Source organism: Pteropus vampyrus, unplaced genomic scaffold, assembly GCF_000151845.1.
Source record: "Pteropus vampyrus isolate Shadow unplaced genomic scaffold, Pvam_2.0 Scaffold74, whole genome shotgun sequence".
NCBI classification, from domain to species: domain Eukaryota; kingdom Metazoa; phylum Chordata; class Mammalia; order Chiroptera; family Pteropodidae; genus Pteropus; species Pteropus vampyrus.
This window is the reverse complement of record NW_011888855.1, coordinates 772,067-790,174: the sequence shown is the minus strand read 5'-3', so window position 1 is coordinate 790,174 and position 18,108 is coordinate 772,067. Positions and strand designations below refer to the sequence as shown.

The 18,108-nt window shown below is 55.2% G+C and overlaps 3 protein-coding genes across 10 annotated transcripts in view; all 3 read right to left on the bottom strand.

The window, feature by feature from the left end:
• Positions 1-3,428: 3,428 nt before the first annotated feature.
• DOK3 (docking protein 3) lies at positions 3,429-9,466 on the bottom strand. Its single transcript, XM_011362184.2, has 5 exons — positions 7,658-9,466; positions 6,395-6,700; positions 4,614-4,713; positions 4,347-4,519; positions 3,429-4,267 (listed from the first exon to the last, which is right to left on the bottom strand). Exons 1-5 carry the CDS (start codon positions 7,979-7,981, stop codon positions 3,587-3,589), a joined length of 1,584 nt encoding a protein of 527 aa, XP_011360486.2. The 5' UTR covers positions 7,982-9,466; the 3' UTR covers positions 3,429-3,586.
• A 137-nt stretch (positions 9,467-9,603) lies between these two features.
• Positions 9,604-15,047, bottom strand: DDX41 (DEAD-box helicase 41). The gene is made up of 17 exons (XM_011362183.2): positions 14,746-15,047; positions 14,556-14,663; positions 14,124-14,283; positions 13,969-14,043; positions 13,782-13,842; positions 13,517-13,653; positions 13,066-13,138; positions 12,787-12,940; positions 12,573-12,709; positions 11,591-11,753; positions 11,320-11,451; positions 10,991-11,062; positions 10,770-10,866; positions 10,481-10,630; positions 10,332-10,403; positions 10,121-10,231; positions 9,604-9,963 (listed from the first exon to the last, which is right to left on the bottom strand). Exons 1-17 carry the CDS (start codon positions 14,770-14,772, stop codon positions 9,827-9,829), a joined length of 1,866 nt encoding a protein of 621 aa, XP_011360485.1. The 5' UTR covers positions 14,773-15,047; the 3' UTR covers positions 9,604-9,826.
• A 2,090-nt stretch (positions 15,048-17,137) lies between these two features.
• The window catches only part of FAM193B (family with sequence similarity 193 member B), a 30,540-nt gene continuing 29,569 nt past the window's right edge, over positions 17,138-18,108 (bottom strand). For all 8 annotated transcript variants that reach the window (XM_011362176.2, XM_011362175.2, XM_011362179.2 and 5 more), the window contains one exon: positions 17,138-17,512. The gene's annotated coding sequence lies outside the window, so the exon portion shown is untranslated. The remainder of the gene's footprint in view (positions 17,513-18,108) is intronic.

Genomic DNA, 18,108 nt, shown 5'->3' with positions numbered 1-18,108 from the left:
CCTGCATAGGCAGCCCCTGCATAAGAACAGGCCCCAAGCTAGGACACAGTGCCTCCTGGTGGCCAGGATGACTGTAGCTCCAGGGCAAATCCCCTAAAGCATCTGTTCCCACCCAGCTTTTTTGGCACCAGGGACCTGAGCTCCTATGAGACTCTAATGCCTGATGGTCTGAGGTGGAGCTGAGGCGGTGATGCTAGCTCTGGGAAGCGGTCGTAATACAGATGAAGCTTCGCTCACTTGCCAGCCGCTCACTTTCGGTTGTGTGGCCTGGTTCCTAACAGGCCACGGACCAGTACTGGTCTGCGGCTCCGGGGATGAGAACACTTGCCCTAAAGTCCTGGAAATTTCCAAACTCTTCCAGTCTATTTGGAACCTCACAGCAACTGCCATGAACAAAAAGGCTTAGATTTATAATAAATGAAAGCACACCCTATTGGGTACCTAGAGTTCTGGATCCCAGTTCTGGCTACGTCCTTGACTCTGAGTAACCTCCAGTGTGAACTGGGACTTGCTGAGCTGGTGGAGGGGTCCCTGCTGCAGCAACCCTGACTGGAAGCCTCCTGGTTTCACCTTGTTCTATGGCGGGCAGCCTGATCACACATGGGAAGACATTACCATCAAGAGCATCCATAAGTGGGGCCAAAATCTGCCTCCTTGTGGCTCCAACCTCCTTCCAGGCCTCGCCCTCCGTGGCCACAGACACCCTGGGACAGCACTGTGCAGAGCTGCCTCCCCTTAACCCCCCTTCACACATGATATTTGGAGATGAATCTTAGACCTCCAAAGCCTAACACTGTCATACTCTTAAATCCAGAGCCCGTGGGAGAGGTCTGAGTTGAAGATGTGCCTTTGGTCTGTGAGACGTGGAGACAGGATTGGCTCACTTAGGGCCATGGGTCTCAACCCTGGACACACACTGCAATCACTGTGGAATTGAAGAAATGGCCCTGCTGGATTGAAGCCCCAGCCCCTGGGTGTAGGCCTAGGCATGGGCAGTTTTTAAAGGCTCCCAGTTGATTCCGTGTGCAGCCAGGGTTGAACCATACTGTGTCTGAGGCCAAGAGTCCCAAGTGGAACTCGGGCAGAAGAGGCGAGAAACCAAGAAAGACAGTGTGTCATGTCAAGGAGAGATGTCAAGGAGAGATGTGTGCTACTGAGAAGTCAGAAGAGTCCAGGTCACAGAGGGAACCTGAGTTGCTTTGTTTTGGGGAACAGGGAGGTTGCTGATCTCCATAAGAGCAATGGAATGGCATAGTGAGTACAACTGGGAGACTGGAATTAGTGAAGGGAGAATGGAAGGTGACAAAGTGGAAATGAGAGTAATCAATGGCTCTTTTGAGGACTTTCTATGTGAAGAGGAACAGAGAAGTGGGGAGGTGCTGAAGGAGAATTTGAGGTCAAGGGAAGGTTTCTTTTAAAGATGTGACTTATGAACATGGTTCCATAGTGTAGCAGTTAGCACGTCTGCTTTACATGCAGAAGGTCCTGGGTTCGCGCCCCAGTGGAACCACGGTCCATGGTTTACGGCCATGCCACCCTGAATAAGCCCGATGTCTGATCTCGGAAGCTAAGCAGGGTCGGGCCTGGTTAGTACTTAGATGGTACTGTAGTACTGTAGGCATAAATAATAACAGTAAGAAAAATAAAATAAATAAAATAAAGATGTGACTTTACAGAGTTTGTTGATGTGGCTGGAAATGATGTAACAATGGAATTAATGGGTCGGGGAGAGAGGGGACAGCTCCGTTTGCCAAGCTAGCTGTGAGGAGGCGAGAGAAGCTGGGGTCAGTACGAATGTCTGGGAAACAGACACTACTTCCGATGTAGGTCAGGAAGGAGATACAGGAGCGCTTGCAGGTGAGGTGGAGGGAGGTGGAGGTTGTTCACTGAGGGTCACTATTTGATGGGATCTCTGCAAGGTGAGGATGGGCAGGGATGGAGCGGAGAAGGTATGAAGGTCTTGGGGAGGAGAAAAGCAGTGACTCTGAGATGCAAGATCTCTGGGCAGCATGGAGAGCCTGCCTGTGTGAGGTTTGAGATGGTACTAGTAAAAAGAACGCGATCAGCCCGGTTACGTGAATTTCTCTGGCCATGGGCAGCTGCCAGGCACAGAGGAGGGCTGGGTCTGCCCAAAGCAGGGGTTTTGCTGGACAAATAAGATAGAAAGAGAAAGGAGTGTGTGGGGGGTGACTGCATTGGTGGAGTGCAGAATCTAAGTGAGACAAGGACGGAACCGTGGACAGCAGCTGTGCAGACAGTGAGAAAAAGGTCAGTGTAGTTCCTGGCAGCTGGGGAGGCACCATATGTGCTATGCTAGAGGAAGGAGGCTGGAAGGAGAGGAGGAGGGGGCCAGAGGCAGATGCTTGGAAATAAAATTGTGTCACTGTGAAGCAGCAATAGAGTGTCACTGTCATGAAGATGAGGTCCAGGATGTGCCAAGGGTGTGGGCAGCTGAGGCAGAGTTGTCGCCAAGGAGCCAGTAGGTTAGGTCCTCATAGGTGTGATGCTTGTGTACATGGAGGCACCAGGGATAGTGACAGGGGTAGGATGAGGGGAGGACAGTGAGGCAAGCATTAAAGTCTTCATGAGACTTGCTTATCTCCCTGTGGGACTTAGGCTCCTTGAACCTGGCCATGTCCCCAAGGCAGGTGGTAAAACTGGCAGTAGAAATTGAATGAATGCATGCCCGGTGTGTAATTTGATCTTTAGCCTTGATAGTTGAGGAACCTGACACCAAGGGTTCCCCAGAGCATCTGCACAGCTATTTGTCTCAGCAGAGAGCAGGGGTTTTGGGTGCACAAGTCTTTGAAGTTTCTTCCACCTGCCCCTCCCCCCACCTCCTCCCTAGCTCAGGCTCCCGAGTCTGTAGTTTGGGGCCCAAATTCAGCCTCTGCACTGCTCCTACCCTGGTCTGATTGTCCTTTCAAGCTCATTGCAGGACCGTCAGGCATCTCACACTCAGCCGCCAACTCCACATCAGGCCTTTAGAGCCTTTGTGTACACACTCTTCCCTTGGGCTCTGGACTACCATGACCACCCTTGGCCTGGAAAGCTCTGGGGCTCCCTGCCTGCCCAGTGCAGCTCTGCCTGCCCTTCACTCTCCATCCTTCCAGAGGGTGCCCTTCCCACAAATGAGCCTCACTCTTCCTCTGCCTGACTGTCCGACTCATTTCTGCTGCACATGGAGTCTTATTATCTTGCCTGCGTGCTGGAGTGGATTTGAGCCCACTGGTAGTAGAGATCAGGTCCAGGTCATCCATGTCTCTAGAATTCAGCAGAGGGCATTGCTGTTTGTTCCAACACATGTGCAGGAGGGTCTGTGTGCCTGTGCGAACCCCAAGTGCACTATCAGGAGCTGAAGTGAGGAGGTGCGGGCTGTGGGCCACAAGGCAGGACCAAGAAGAGAGCTGGAGGCTTTATTCTCAGCAGACCTATACACTACACACTAGGGGGCCAGCAAGTCTCCTGAGGGGCCTCCTCAGGCCACCTGCTGGGTCCCCCAAAGGCCAGAGTGGATGCAGGGGTGTGTCCCCAGATGTCCATTGTTTGCCTGCCCTCTTGTCCCATGCTAAGGCACACCAGGTGCTCAGGGCCTATCGCAGGGGGCTGGGCCCTTCTTCCGCTCACGGCTCAGAAGTGTCACCAGCTTGGCCTTGAAGCCCGTATGAGTCCCAGGGCGGATGGAGCCCCCGGACTCTTCATCGTTGTCGCCCAGCTCCAGCTCCAGCAGCCGTCGGTACTGAGCCTCCAGGCTGGTGTCATGGGCCGGGCTGGGCCAGCCCAGGTCCTCGCTGTTGTGGTAGATGGGGCTGGCTGGGGGGCTACGGCTGCTGGGGCCCTCCTGTGCAGGGCCCCTGAGGTCGGGCGGTGCATGGCCAGCCTCCAACGCACACAGGTTCTCGTAGAGGTGCTCGGCGGTGCCTGGGGGCCCACTGGCCCGCTTGCACACAGCTGCGTACAGCCCGGACTCGGTGGGCAGAGGGGGCAGGCTCTGCGGCCCAGCCTCCGCCGGGTGCGCCCTCTGGGAGCTGGGTGGCTCGGGCCCTGGGGGTACCTCCCAAAGCTCCCCAGGAGGGTCCAAGGAGGGCAGGGAGGTGGCCCGTGGAAGGGGGCAGGGTCGGGGCCCCACCAGTTCAGGCAGCCGCTCCCGCTGGCGGGCAATGGCAGCAGCCACGATCCCACACAGGTCTCGGGCTCGGGGGCTGCTGAAGGCAAAGAGGCCCTCGCCTGAGTCACAGCGGCGGCCGGCTTCGAAGGAGAACACACCCTGGGCACAGGTGACATGGGTGGGTCAGCAGTCAAGAGGCCACCTGCTACCCCCACTCCCTGCCAGCCCAGCACCTCACCTTGTCAGAGCCGAACTTGCGCAGGAAGTGGTAGGGCCAGGTGTAGAGGGCCTGTGAGCTGGCAGGCTCACTTAGCTTGATGGCATCTTGGCCCAGCAGCAGGACATAGGGCCCCTTCAGCTGGCAGCGGGCCGCAGCCTCGGTCCTCTGTGCCACCACTGGAAACTCCCCCACTGCAGGCAGAGGGCACAGCCATCATGGGTCTTCCAGAGGTCACAGTCCTGGATGTGGTGGCACTGAGGCTGCCCCTGCACCCCCCTGACTCACCTTCCTGCCAGGAGGAGTAGATGGAATTCTCCTCCATGGGAACCAGGCCCCGCTTGGGAGCTTCCGCCTCCCCTGGTCCGGAGGAGCTCTCCCCTGTACCCTGAGGAATGGGCCAAGGTCAGAGGTTAGAGTCATCTCCACTTCCTTCCTGCATCTTTTTCATAGGAAAAGATATCCAGGATGCTGTGACAAGCAAGTGCACCAGTCCCAGCTCTGCGTCTGACAATACTCCATGACCCTGGGCACCCCTCTGAGCCTGTATCCCCTCTGCAATACCCCCTGCTTCCCCTGGAGCATGCTGAGAGCCATAAAGCAGAGGCACATAACAGGATGGCCACCTTGCCCTAGTACTAGGCCAGGGACCAGGTCGACCCATGTGTCCCCCATAGCTTAGAGCAGTGAAGGGGCAGAAACTTCAGGGTTAGGACGAGTGAACTGTCCACTCACTCTTGCCCCAAGCCTCTGGCTCCACCTCACCCCTTCTCATCCCCTCTCATCTTTGGGGCTCTGACACTCAGCACCTCCACCAAGACCACTTTGGTCCAGGGTAGCACAGCCAGGGGCAAATGCAAGGGGTTCCTCACTGATCTCCTTGCTTCTGTTCATTTCCTTTTCTTTTCTTTTTTCTTTTTAATTTTTAAAATTAAAACAATTTTAAATTAAAAACATTTAAATACACAATAACAAATTCTACAATTTTAACCATTTTAAAGTATATTCAAAGTCACAAGGCTGTGCAACCTTCACCTTTATCTACTTCCAGAACTTTTCATCACTCCGCATCAAAACCGTACTCAGGCCCCACTCCCTGCTCCCCCCTGGGGGACACCAGCCTGCTACCTGTCACTATGGAGACTACAGGTGGCATTTTGTGTCTGGCTTCTTCACTTAGCATAATGTTTTCGAGGTTCATCACAGTGTAGCATGTGTCAGTGCTACGTTCCTTTTTGTAGTCAAGTAATATTCCATCGTATAAACAGATTACATTTGGTTTATCCATTATCGACTGACGGATATTGGGTTGTTTGTACCTTTAAGCTACCGGGAATACTGTTGCTCTGAATATTCTCATACAAGTTGTTTGAATATCTGTTTCAATTCTCTTGGGAATTGCTGGGTCATATAGTAACTCTGTGTTTCATGCTTTGAGGAACCAGACCCATTTCTTTTTGGTCCATCACAGACCCCATGAAGCTTAAAACTCTCTGTCTCTGACTCAACTCCCTGAAAGCTTCTCCTCTCACTCAGAATAAAACCCCAAACTCCACATGTGGCCCAAGGCGGTTTCAGCTGGCTCTCCCTGAACTCTCCCCATCCTGGACTCTCCCACTCCTTGCCTTCCAGCCACACTGCCTGCTCTCTGTCTCTTGAACACACCAACCTTCCCCCCGCCTCAGGGCCTTTGCCTATACTGTTCCTTCTGTTCAGTACATTCCTCAGACCTCAGTATCTGGGATACTGTCTCCAGATGTTTGACTGGTGGGTTGTCCTTGAAGACTAAAGCTGGCTGTCCCTTCCTGAGAGGCCCTCCTGGGCCATCCTGCCTAACGTCCCCTGGTCCACTCCTGGTCCCACCCCAGCCTTTCATTTTCTCCATAGCACGTATGGCCATCTGAGATTTGTTCTGTGGCTTCTGGGCTATTTCCCAGGCTTGTAGGTACTTACTTGGCAGGTATTTGCTTAGTGACAGGATGTGAATGAGCATGGAATTAATAAGGTGGCAGTGAAACAGTCCCCCTGGGCCAGCCCCTAGAGGCCCTGCCCTCCCACCCTGTGCTCACCGGGAAGGCCAACTGGCAGATGGAGCCCATCCATGCCTGGCGATGCTGTGCAGCCAGCAGGTGGCTTCTCTCCGTGGTGGTGAGCAGGAAGGCGCCAGTGTCCCTGGGGCAGCTCTCACCATCAGCCGGCAGCACGGACACACAGTCAGCCAGGCGGATGACCCGACGCTCTCCCCGCCGACCAGGACCTGCAGACCTGTCACTCGCTGGTCCCAGGCCACCATCCCGGACCTCCCAGCTCTCCAGCCGTGCCACACCTGATGGGCCTCCTGCATACAGCAGACCCCACACCTTCCGCCAGGATTTCTGGGGAAGATGAAGACTGAGGTGAAGATCTTCCCTGCAGCTCAGCTCAGGACAAGCTGCTCAGCAAATGCTCCTGGCCACTCAGGCTGGCCTCTGCCTCTCCTGGGTCCTCAGGGCCTCAGAGAAGGAGGCCTTGCCACAGCCGGCTGGCCCCACAGGTGAAAGAGTCTATGCTTAGGGTCAGTCAGCCCTAGGTTCAAATCTGCCCCCATGCTTTCCTAATTGGTACCCCCATAAACACTAGTGTCTTTGTCTCACAAAAGGCCATGAAAAGGAGAGGTTGAGGCTTCTACTGGATTATGTATGTAAAGTATCTAGAGACTGGAACAGTCCACCTGACTCTGCTGTTATGCTGGTGCCCCTCCCCCTCCCAAAAAAAGTCACTTGGGCCACGGGACAAGGAAGGGTGGGAGGGAGACCTCACTTTCATGATGGCAAGGAAGGAAACATGCAAATAGTGTCAAGCAAAGGAAACAGACCGTTTATCTGCCTGGGCAGCAGCTGCAGCTGAGCTGCGGGGGGTGTAGGGCCTGCTGCCTGAGGAGAGGTGAACCCCACAATATGTCCCATGACAGGCTGGGAGGAGCCGAGCCTTCTTCTGCAGGGTGGGGCTCCTCCTCTGGGGGCTCCTCCGGTTCAGCCCCCAGCCCTTTGGAAGGTAGAAGGCTGTTGGATCAGCCAGCCTCCCACATTTGCCCTGCCCCAAGGTGTGGGTTCTTAGACCCTCCTGTCTCTTGGCTCCTCCATCTGTAAATGGGGCAGGGTCTCGCCAAGGCCCACTCAGGTTTTCAGCCCACCCTCTCAGGCTGAGGACAAGGCTCTGTCTCACCCTCCCACCTGGGTTGGATCCCCCACTACCAATCCCATCCCCATTCTCCCAGGTCCGGGTGGGCTATCTGAGGCTGGGACGTAGGCCCCCCGATCGTCTTAGGCAGCTGCCTGGCAGCAGGTCCCCACCTTGCCGAATTTGACGTGCTGCTGGTAGAGAATGCCATCCTTGACGGGGGTCTCCAGAGGTTCCATGGCTGCAGTGGGCCCCAGGGCCACCACTCTGAGGGCCTGAGGAGACTGGTGACAGGCTGAGGGGAACTCACACTTCCCCTTCTGGCCACTTCCCCTCCCTCTGTCCAGAGAGGCAGCTGCATGGCTGGGGGAGGGGTGCCCCGTCTTCAGTGAAGGAGTTAGAATACGGGCGGGGGCATCAGATATTTCTTCCTCAGGGATCCTGCTGGTCAAAGTGCCTGGCAGGGGCCTCGGACCACCTGAGGACAAACGACCCATGCCTGTGCCTGAGTCAGCTGGATGTGAGTGTCTGACCCCCAGGCTGGCTCCCTAGTAGTAGGCTCTGACCCCTCCCCTGTCCCCTTCAGGGGCCAGTTGTACACCCTGGGGCCTCCTCTGACCCTTCCCCAGGACCTTCTCTAGCAAGGCCTGCAAACTCCTTGCTTTCCCATTCAGAACCCCGGCGAATTGCCTGGTCTTTATCTCGTAATATTTCTAATATTTACTCTCTCTATCTTCACCGACTCCATCCACTGCCAGCCTGCCTCTCTCTCCTTTGAACCACCGCCCTACCTGGACCCACCTCTCTCTCCCCTTTTTAAATGTCTCCTGGCTCCCCACTGCCCTAGAGTCCAGCCTGGGCTCCTCAGCCCAGCAGTCAAGGTGTCTTGTCCTGGGCTCACCTCTCCCCAGCCCAGCCCCTCCAGAGCCCCCCTCACCATTGTGCTCCTGTGGGTGCAGTCCTTTTCCTCTGGGAGGCCTCCCCTGACCACTCATGCTGTCTGAGAGAACAAAGACCCCAGCAGTGTGCCCTAGTCCTCACTGTGCAGCCCTGGCCACGTTGAGTGCAGGGGGAATGTCCCCACTGGGTCCCTGGAGAGTTCGCATGCTCTTTTTTAAGCTTTGCTTCTTGTTGGGAACCTGTTTTTTTTGTGCCTTGCCTTGCTGGAGGTATTGGGGCTGTGTGTGTGGATCTAATTCAAGGGACAGCCTCATGTCATTCATTCAATGCCACCCCTGAGAAGGATTGTGTAAACAGGCTGAGGAATATAGTTTGGGGGTCATATATGGGGTGTGTCGTTTCTTGGGCAGAAATCTTTTCCAAGGGCCTCCTGCATCCAGTGTTGTGTCCATTGTGGCCGGGCAGCCCCAAGCTCCAGCCCCACATACCAAGCCCTCTGCATTCTTACTGCCATTTCAATGATGAGGAAATTGAGGCTCAGAAACATTAAGTAACTTGCCCAAGGCCACACACCAAGTGACAAACATGGCTTGAGCAACTGTCGTCCTCCTGGGATAAGCATGTACATGAAATGCTGGGCACAGAGAAGCCGCCATAAGTGCTGGTCCTCTGCCTACCCCTTGCCAGATATTAAAATCCTGGTCTACTTGCCAACACTGTCATGACTGCTGCCTATGTTTAAGTCTGATCTCTCTCTGCCACTCAACCTCTGAGCTGCCCAGCAGAGAGCTGGGCACAGAGCATGCCAGAGTGCTTATGGCCTGAGTGGCAGTCTTGTGGTACCTGCCGCTTCTCAGCAAATAGAGTGAAGAGTTCCCTACTGAAGGGCTGCATAGACTGCCAAGTGGGCAGGGGGCGTGAGGCAGGAAGTCACCTCCCAAGGGGCCCTGGGAAAAGCCCCGAGCTTCACACAACTGATAAGAAGAGCGGGGCTGGGGCAGGGATGGGAGATTATGACAGCCAGAGACCCAATGTGGTATACCAATGTAGTCCCTCTCAGTCACAAATTCAGCCGGCCCAAAGGGAGCCCCAGCTAGGCTGTTCCTTCTATAACTGAGGTGGTGGAGACACCCAGGCTCCACCTCAGAAGGGCTCTGGAGGTCAGTGGGTGAGGGTCTGGAAGGCAGGGGGCAGACAAAGTGAAATGCAGAGGCAAGTCTGGGGCGGAGACCACAGAGGCTTGTGCTTTAATGGCAGCTGAGGTAAAGGGGAGCAAAAATAGTAATTCTGGGGGTATAGGGAGCAGGCAGCCAGGCACGGCCTGGCCCAGCCCAGGCCAGCTGGGCCGAGGATGCTGATTTCTTGTCCAGGGAATGGTGTGTGGGGGGCGACCAGAACCCAGGGACTGAGGTCTCTCGGAGAGGAGGAGGGACAACAGGCAGCTAGAAGTCCATGGAGCTGTGAGCCAGGTAGTCTTTGCGGCCAATGTTGCTGACCTGCTTGGTTTGCATGGCCTCGAGTTTGGGGCAGTCGGTGATCCGATGGCCCAGGCCCCCGCAGAAGGCACAGCCGCGTTCTCCTGGGGACATGGGGCATAAGGGAAGAGGGGTCAGTATGGTGACAGGGCCAGACTCCATGCTCCAGGCCTCCCCGGTCCACTGATGTGCAGGGTGGACTTGTTTTACAGTATTCTGTCATGACCCGCTCTGGACTAGTGTCTCCTGCTCTACAGTCACCTCCGATGTCCAGCATGGACTCGTCCCCGCAATGTAGTACTTGCAGCACAGGTGGCACCTTCTGCTTGGCCTCCAACAGTAGGGCTTTGAGGTCCATCAGCACCGACTCATCTGTTGGGGCAGTGGGGATCATTAGGTCCAACCCCAGGCCTTGTGACCAGGACCTGGAGGACCTAGGAGACAGCTGAGGTGTCCCTGGTAATAGACTCACCACAGGCCTTGTTGATGAAAGTGGTGGCGATGCCTGTGTTTCCTGAGCGCCCAGTACGGCCAATTCTGTGCACTGCAGAGAGAGAGAACAGCCCCTGACCCACTGCCCAGGGCTGGGGCCTAGCCGCAAAGCTCCTCCCAAGCTCCTACCATAGTTCTCGATCTCCTCAGGCATGTCGTAATTGATGACATGCTGGATGGCAGGGAAGTCCAGGCCCTTGGAGGCTACGTCTGTGGCCACTAGGACATCCTTCTTCCCCTCCCGGAATGCCTCGATGGCCTTGGTCCGTTCCTCCTGGTCTGGGGAGGGTCAGGCAGGAGCTGTTAGAGTGACAGCAGGAGTCTGGGGAGTAGTAACAAGCCAGCCAGGTAGGAAAACGGGTTAGGTGAGGGGCTGCAATGGCGGCAGGATCTATGCCTACACATGTGCTACCCTGACCTTTGCCACCATGAATGGCCACAGCCTCGACCCCCTTGAGCAGCAGATACTCGTGGATGGCATCCACATCTGCCTTCTTCTCTGCAAAGATGAGCACCTGTCAGGGAAGGCCAAATCTAGTCATGGGGGCTGCCTCTGCCCGGATGGCCCCAGCACTCCCCAGTGTGCCACCACTACTGCCCTCTCCCCTGGTCTGGGCTAGCCGGCTTGGCTGCACTCACGGGCGGCGGGGTCTTTTGCAGGCACTCGAGCAGGTACACCATCTTGGCCTCCTCCTTTACATATTCCACCTCCTGCCATCAGAGGGACCAGATCAGGTGATTCTGAGAGCAGGTTCACCAGTCATGGCCCTGACACAGAGGTGAGACCCCCTAATCCTGGCTGGGAGGTGACCAGCAGCCTTTTGCCACCAAGAGCTGGGCACCTTAAGAATGTTTCCTGCTAAAGACCAGGGCTTTGAATGAAAGCCTGGTGTTCCAATCAGCTTCAGGGGAGCCTTGCCAGACCCAGCCCTCACAGGTGAGACTGTTCACCAGGGGGACTTGCCTACCTGGATGACGTCCAGGCTGGCGGCCCCGGCGCGCCCCACGTTGATGGTGACAGGCTTTACCAGGGCACTCTTGGCAAAGTTCTGTATCTTCTTAGGCATGGTGGCACTGAAGAGTAGGGTCTGCCGTTGGCCCTGTAGAAGAGGAGGGCTGGGGCTGAGGGCATGTGGGAGCTGGGGAGGCTGGGACAGTGAGTGGGCACCACAGGGCCTCAGGGACCTCCACAGTTGATAAAGGGTGGCAGGAGTGCCCTAGCCAGGCACAGTTGGGCACCTTGAAGTAGGAGAAGATGGTGCGGATGTCACCCTCGAAGCCCATGTCGATCATGCGGTCAGCCTCGTCCAGAGCCAGGTAGCGACAGATGTCTAGGCTGACCATCTTCTTTTGCAGCAGATCCATGAGGCGCCCAGGGGTGGCGACCATCATGTGCACACCACTAGGGACCAAGGAGAGACCTTGAGATCAGGGCCACGTGCTCAGCCCAACAAGGCACTGTGCCTTGTTCTACCCTCTGGCCACCTTCCTGATTCTCCTCACACGCTCTCTCCTCATCGCGCCCACCACCTTGCCCTATGTATAGCACATATCTCTCCTGGAGAGAGCTACACTCATCTTGACCAACGATGGAGAGGTCTCCCTAGCCATGTGGTCACCTCTGCCTGGCAAACCCTTTTCCCTTCTTCCAGGTCACTCCTGTCATCCCCAGGAGGGGGCTATCCTGAACCTCCTGTGCTTCCCTAGCTCACTCTGTAGGCCTTAATGGGTTCACTTTCTTGGTACGCTGAATTCAACTGTTCCGCATCTGCATCTTCCCTGAGGTTAAGAATGCCTATCAAACAGGCGCTGAGGCTACTCTGTGACCCCAGATGGCTAGTGGTATCTGCTGGGGACAGCACTGTGTGGCAAGGGCACAGGTCCAGCCCTGCCCCAGTGCCTCAGCCTCTTTGCTGGACTACACACTGAACTACCCTGGCCTTCGTGGACACCCTGGGTCCCTATCTCTGTGCCTTCTGCCTGGAATGCCCTAACCCCGACCTTCCAAATGCCCCCAATCCATCTGCTGTGCCCCTACAGTCCCTTACCACATTCCTCTCTCTGTCCTACCCCAACCTATCTCCCCATTAGACTAGGGATCTTCAAGGGCTGGGCTTACAGGAAGCTTCTGCAAGGAACTGCGAAGTAGCTAAAACGAAGGGTCCTGCAGCTCATCTAGGGGCTTTGAGGGAGGCCCAAGGGAGGGGGTGCCTATGCTCACTGCCGGATGGTCTCCATCTGCTCTTTGACAGACATGCCCCCAATGCAGAGCGCGCAGCGCAGGAGTGGCGAGCTGTCTTCCTGTAGCAAACGACAGTAATACTCCAGGATGCTGTGGGTTTGCCGGGCCAGCTCTCGCTGCAGGTACAGGGGCAGGGGTTGGTACCAGAAGGCAGTCTCACTGGTGCCCTGCCCACCAGGCCAGCCTATCTTACCGAGGGGCAGATAATGAGTCCATAGGGCCCTTCGCGCTTAGAGAAAGGTAACCTCTTCTCCTGTTCCAGGCAGAACATGATAACCGGCAAAGTGAACACCAGCGTTTTGCCTGAACCCGTGAAAGCAATGCCTATCATGTCACGGCCAGATAGACTGTTGGGAGAGGACAGGTATGAGAGTCAGGTTCAGTAGAATATGGGGACTGCTTCTCCCAAAGGACATCTAGTGACTGCTCCTGCCGTCATTGCCCTCCTCAGGGCCCCCAGGTCCATACTCACATGGTAGGGATGCCCTGGATTTGAATTGGTGTTGGGTGGTGGATGCCTTTCTTCTTCAGGCCTCTCAGGATGGCTGTGGAAAACAACTCTGGCGTCATCCTTGTGTCTCACAGGTACTTTATCAGGCCCCACAGCCTATAAAATTGGTACCATCCTCCCCAAGTTACAGATGATGAAACTAAGGCCCAGAAGGAGACAGTGAGACTTGCTCAAGGCCCCTAGGCTACATGGAGGCACCTAGGCCTGTCTAAGGGCAACATCACTTATCCACTAAATGTCTCTAATGACAGAAACAGTGAATACATACAGCTGGGACACCTGAAAAAGGAGTCCAAAAAAAACTTTCCTCAATCCCTCCATCCCCACTGGCTTGCTGCAGCTGCTGAGCTCAGACACAACTTCGCAGATGTTTGACTGACAAAATGTGGTACCTCTCCCAGATCCCAGATACCTGCAGGAAATTTCATTTCCTTGAAGCTTTTGATGGGTGGCGGGATACCATCTCCTTCCACCAGGATGTGGTACTTCTTCCGTACCCGCTCATGCCGCTCTTCGGACATGTTCAGGACATAACAGGGTGGTGTCCAACTGTGAGTGAGTAATCAGAGTCAAAAGAGTCCCTGGGCATAGCTGGCTTTGGGGTGTCTCTGCCAGTCTGAGTCACATCCCATCCCAAGTTAAGGGTGACCGCCTTTCCGCACACTGGAAAAAAGTACCTGGTTTTGATTGGATCGTCGTATGTGATTCCCTTGGCCATTTCCTTCACTGACATCAAGGCTGAGAAGAAAGGTGTGGCTCAGGGCTGGCTTTCGCTTCCCAGAGACCAGGCTCCTTGAGATATAACATGCCTGGGGGGCGGGGATCACAGCCCACCTCCTCCCTGCCCCGGCTACAACCATATACCTCGGCCCTCCGCCACACTCTCCAGGATCTTCTCCTCTTCCTTCAACTGCTTCTCCTTGGCAGACTCCTTGCGGGCTGAGAAAAACAAGCAGCCGATGTTACGGTGACACCAAAGCAGTGTGCTGAGCCGAATCTCCTGCTGCTGCTGAGCCCACCTTCCGCCTTCTCTTTGAGGTGCTGGTGCTGATCCAGGAGGCTCACGTTGGACTGAGGGCCCAGCGGGATGTCGTCCTCATCTCCCCGGGGCTCACTGCCGCTGTCCTGCTGCTCCTCCTCTGCTGCTCCCTTGCGCCTGCGCTGCAGCAGCTTCTGGAGCTGAGGTTCCACCAGCGCCCCTCAGAGCCAAGCCCAACACAGAGTGGGGCATCGGGCCCAGAGGCTGCGTCAGGATCCTGGCTTTTGGAAGAGGGTCCTGTGCCCCAGGGGCCGAGCTGCCCTACCTCTCAGACCAGGCCGCCAGGCCCTCGTGTGCCTGGAAGCCACGCTCCCGTGTACTGACGCCTCAACCCGCAGATCAGGGTCACCCCCCATCCCACTGAAAATCCCCTATCACCGCCCTCATTTCTTCCCCGATCCGGGGCCCTCACCAGCAGCTGTCGGCGCTGCCGCAACGGTACGTAGGGCACGTAGTCTTCTTCTTCATCCTCCGCCTCGGAGCGGCTTCCTACAGCAGTCGCCTCGTCAGTGCGAGCCCGCTGCAGAGACACACAGGTCATGCCCGAATTCCCCCGCCTTCATGCGGCTCGCCAACCGCAAAGACTCCAACCTCGCTCCCACCTTCCGCTCGGGTTCCGACTCCTCCATCGTTTGATGCACGCATGCGCGCCACGGCAAAACCCCGCCTCACCTGAGTGAAATCCAATCAAATGTGAAGAAGCGGGCGTCGGCGCCTAGCAACGAAATCCGAGTGCCGGATCGCGCCGAGGGACAAACTTTCTCCTAAGCCGCGGTCCTGCGGTTTGGTGTCAATGCCGCGTGTGGTTATGCAGCTGTTGCCGGGGCTAAGGGCGAAAGCGGCGGGCAAAGTATTGTGGGATGCTGGAGGATTTGGAACATGAGCTAAGGGCTCAAACCAAACCTGGGTGGTGCAAGAGGCGCCCCAAACGAAGACCGAGGATCCCGCCAGCTGCCCAGAGCATGACACCAGCATGACGTAACCCGGCGCGCCCCGCCTGCGGACATTGCGCCCTCTGGTGGTCGGAAAGCTCAGGGACAGGGCCGGCTGTGACCCCGCCTCGCCGCGGCGGAAGGGTGAAGCTGGCGGAATAAATGACTCAGGCACTGCTATTCTGACTGGTGTCCTCACCTGTGTGACAACACCTATGTTCAGAGTGGTGAGGGGTAAATAAAATACTGATGACGGTGGTTTTTAACTGAGGACCTATACATACGTGTGTAACCGATTGTTATTGCAAATGCTGTAATAGAGCTCAGAGTGCCTCGCTGCCTGGGGAACCACGGGTGGCTTCGAGGAGACACTGGATCTGAGCTTCCAGGGAAGTGTGGAATCTCAGAGCAGGGAGTGGAAAGTTAGAAAGACTTCTTGATAGAGGGTCCTGCAGGAATGGTCTGGCCACATGCAAGTGCACAGGTTCCCAAGTAATAAAGAGATCACTTGACCCATGTAGTGTGGGGGTAGCCAGAGCAAGGGTCGGTGAGGTAGATTGGGCCGACTATGCAGAGCCTTGTCAGAGAGGAGTGATGGGTCAGTGCTATCCTTTCCTTTTTCATATGTTTAATATGTGTGCTGGGTACTGTGTAGTGCTGAAGTAGATAAAGATGAGCAAGACACAAACCTGGTTTGTGAGATTACAGGCTAGTTGAGGAGCCAGAAATATAGATAACCAGTCTTGAGGTTAAAGAGAAGTATCAAAAGACAGACAAGACAAGGCAGCACTACCTGATCCTCTTAGTAAAAGTGGCCTCTCAACTGAGATGTGAAGGATAAGCAGGAATTCATGAAGGAACCATAATCTGGGATTAGAGAAGTCCGGAGTCGGGAGAGAGGGTGCCAAGCCTAGCTAGAAACTGAGTTGTAGGTGTGTCTGGAGTCAATGCTGGAAGCAGGGGCCAGGCAGGGAGGGCCCTGAATGCCACTCACAGAAGTCCTCTGTAAAAAAAGAGGCTGCTTGAATCAGACCTGCAATTTCCAAATGATGCAGAATTTTAGATAGCTGTGCCAATTCAGCTGCAGGGCAGCTGCCTGGAGCAAGAGTTGGAGGGTGAGAGGAACACAGGTAATAAATACACAGACAAAGGGTCCACAGGAGAGTGTCCACAGTTCCTTGGGGACTGTGAAAAGACAGGCTCCAGGATTCATGAGCCTGTGGGCAATACTATTTCACTTTGGAAGAGGAAGCTGGCATTGACTGCCAGCCCATGGCGTGGAGGAGAGGGAGGAGGGAGCGTTTTCTGATCCTGCTCTTAGTGACTGACCATTGCCTCCATTGTTCTCCACATGAGCTCAAGTTAAGAGTTGGTTTTAGTGGAGAAAACAACATTGGGGGCAAGGAGTTGGGCCAAACATGCATGTGAGGCATTTTTAGAAACCTATCATATTAAAATCTGAATTTGCAAAGCAGGGAGGAGGAAGAGGTAGTTTGCTTTACTTTATGGAAGGGTTATCCTCTTAACTCTCAAGTACTTAAGCTATATGTCTCATCCCCATTGGAAAGTCAGATCCAATTTATAAAAACTGCATTTACCTGCCACATCCCCTGACAACCCCACACACCCAGGCTACAGGTGCACAGTCCATAAAGGCCTCAAGCGTTCCCCAGGCCCCTTCTCATGTCAGCTGCCCAGAGACCAAGTCCCATCCCTCCAACTCACCACTCTTGCAGAAAGGGAAACAGACATAGCATGGGGAAGGGGCTGTTTCCCTCCCAACAAGAGAAGGGGCAGAGGTTACAGTTATCCAGGCCTGTGCTCTAACCCTAGTCAGCTAGACCCAGCTCCCTCAAATCACTTTTCTATCTTAGCTTTAGTTTCCTCGACTATAAAATGCGACCAGTCCCACATAGAACTGGTGCAAAAATTAAGAGGAAACAATGACAAACCATTAACAGGCAGTATGTGTTTAACAAGGTTGGTGACTAAGGTAGACCCCATGCTTCTGATTACATCGCTCACCTGGCTCTGACCCAGCCCACACAGGAAACACACCAACTCTGTGTCCAAATGTTGCTTTATCTTTCGCAGGAAAGATCTTCACAGTATCAAAAGTAAAGAATTAAAAAAAATAAAACAAAAACAAAAAACCAAACAGAGAGCAGTGTTGGGCCAGCAGTACCGTCATCCCCCGGCCCACAGGCCAGCCCAGCCCCCAGGCTCTGAGTGTGGAGGCTGCGTAGCACCAGGAGGCGGCTCTGTGGCGGTCCTGAGGGGCCCCAGATCGGCATGGCATCCATTCAGCTTTTGGTCAGTCTGGGATGGTGGGGAGCTGGGAGGGTCTTCGGCAGGTGAGTAGGGATGTGGAGGAGGAAGAAACTGTAGACCTTCAGCTGGCAGTTGGACACCCTGAAGAAGCTGGACCTGGCAGCGGCTGAGAAAACAGAAGAGCATGGCCATGTAGTGAGCACGGCCTTCCCAGGCCGCCTCTGGGTCTCCCTGCGTCTCTGTGAAGGTAGGAATGGCAGTCTTCTACTTTTGCTCCCTGTACCAAAAACACTGAACAGACTTCCTCCATCACCTCCAACAGACACTTCCAGGAAACAGCTCAGTCCCGTTCTTCTGTCAATAGGATCCTAGATGTCAAGGCATGTGGGACCATCCCTAAGAAGCTCACGGGCCCCTGAAGCAGTATATCCTCACCCAGGCCAGGGTAGAGGAAGAGCCCAGCCTCTGGCACATGTCTTCCTGGTGACAGGCTGTGGAGAGGCCAGCCCTGTGCTCAGACTCTTGCCTCAGGCTCCAGGTACACAGCCCAGGCTGGATCTGTTTTCTCTCATACTTGGGACTCTGCTCTTAGGACAGTAGAGAAGATCAAGGAGCTTTGGGGAGGGAACAGCTCTGTCTTGGGAAAGAGGTCAGCCAAAGAGTGGCAGGAGATGGCTGATGATGGAGGCACTAGGCCTGCAGGAGGTGCACCTCTTTTTCCCTCACAAGGGGCAGCAGATGGAAGTGCTTGGGGTACCCAAT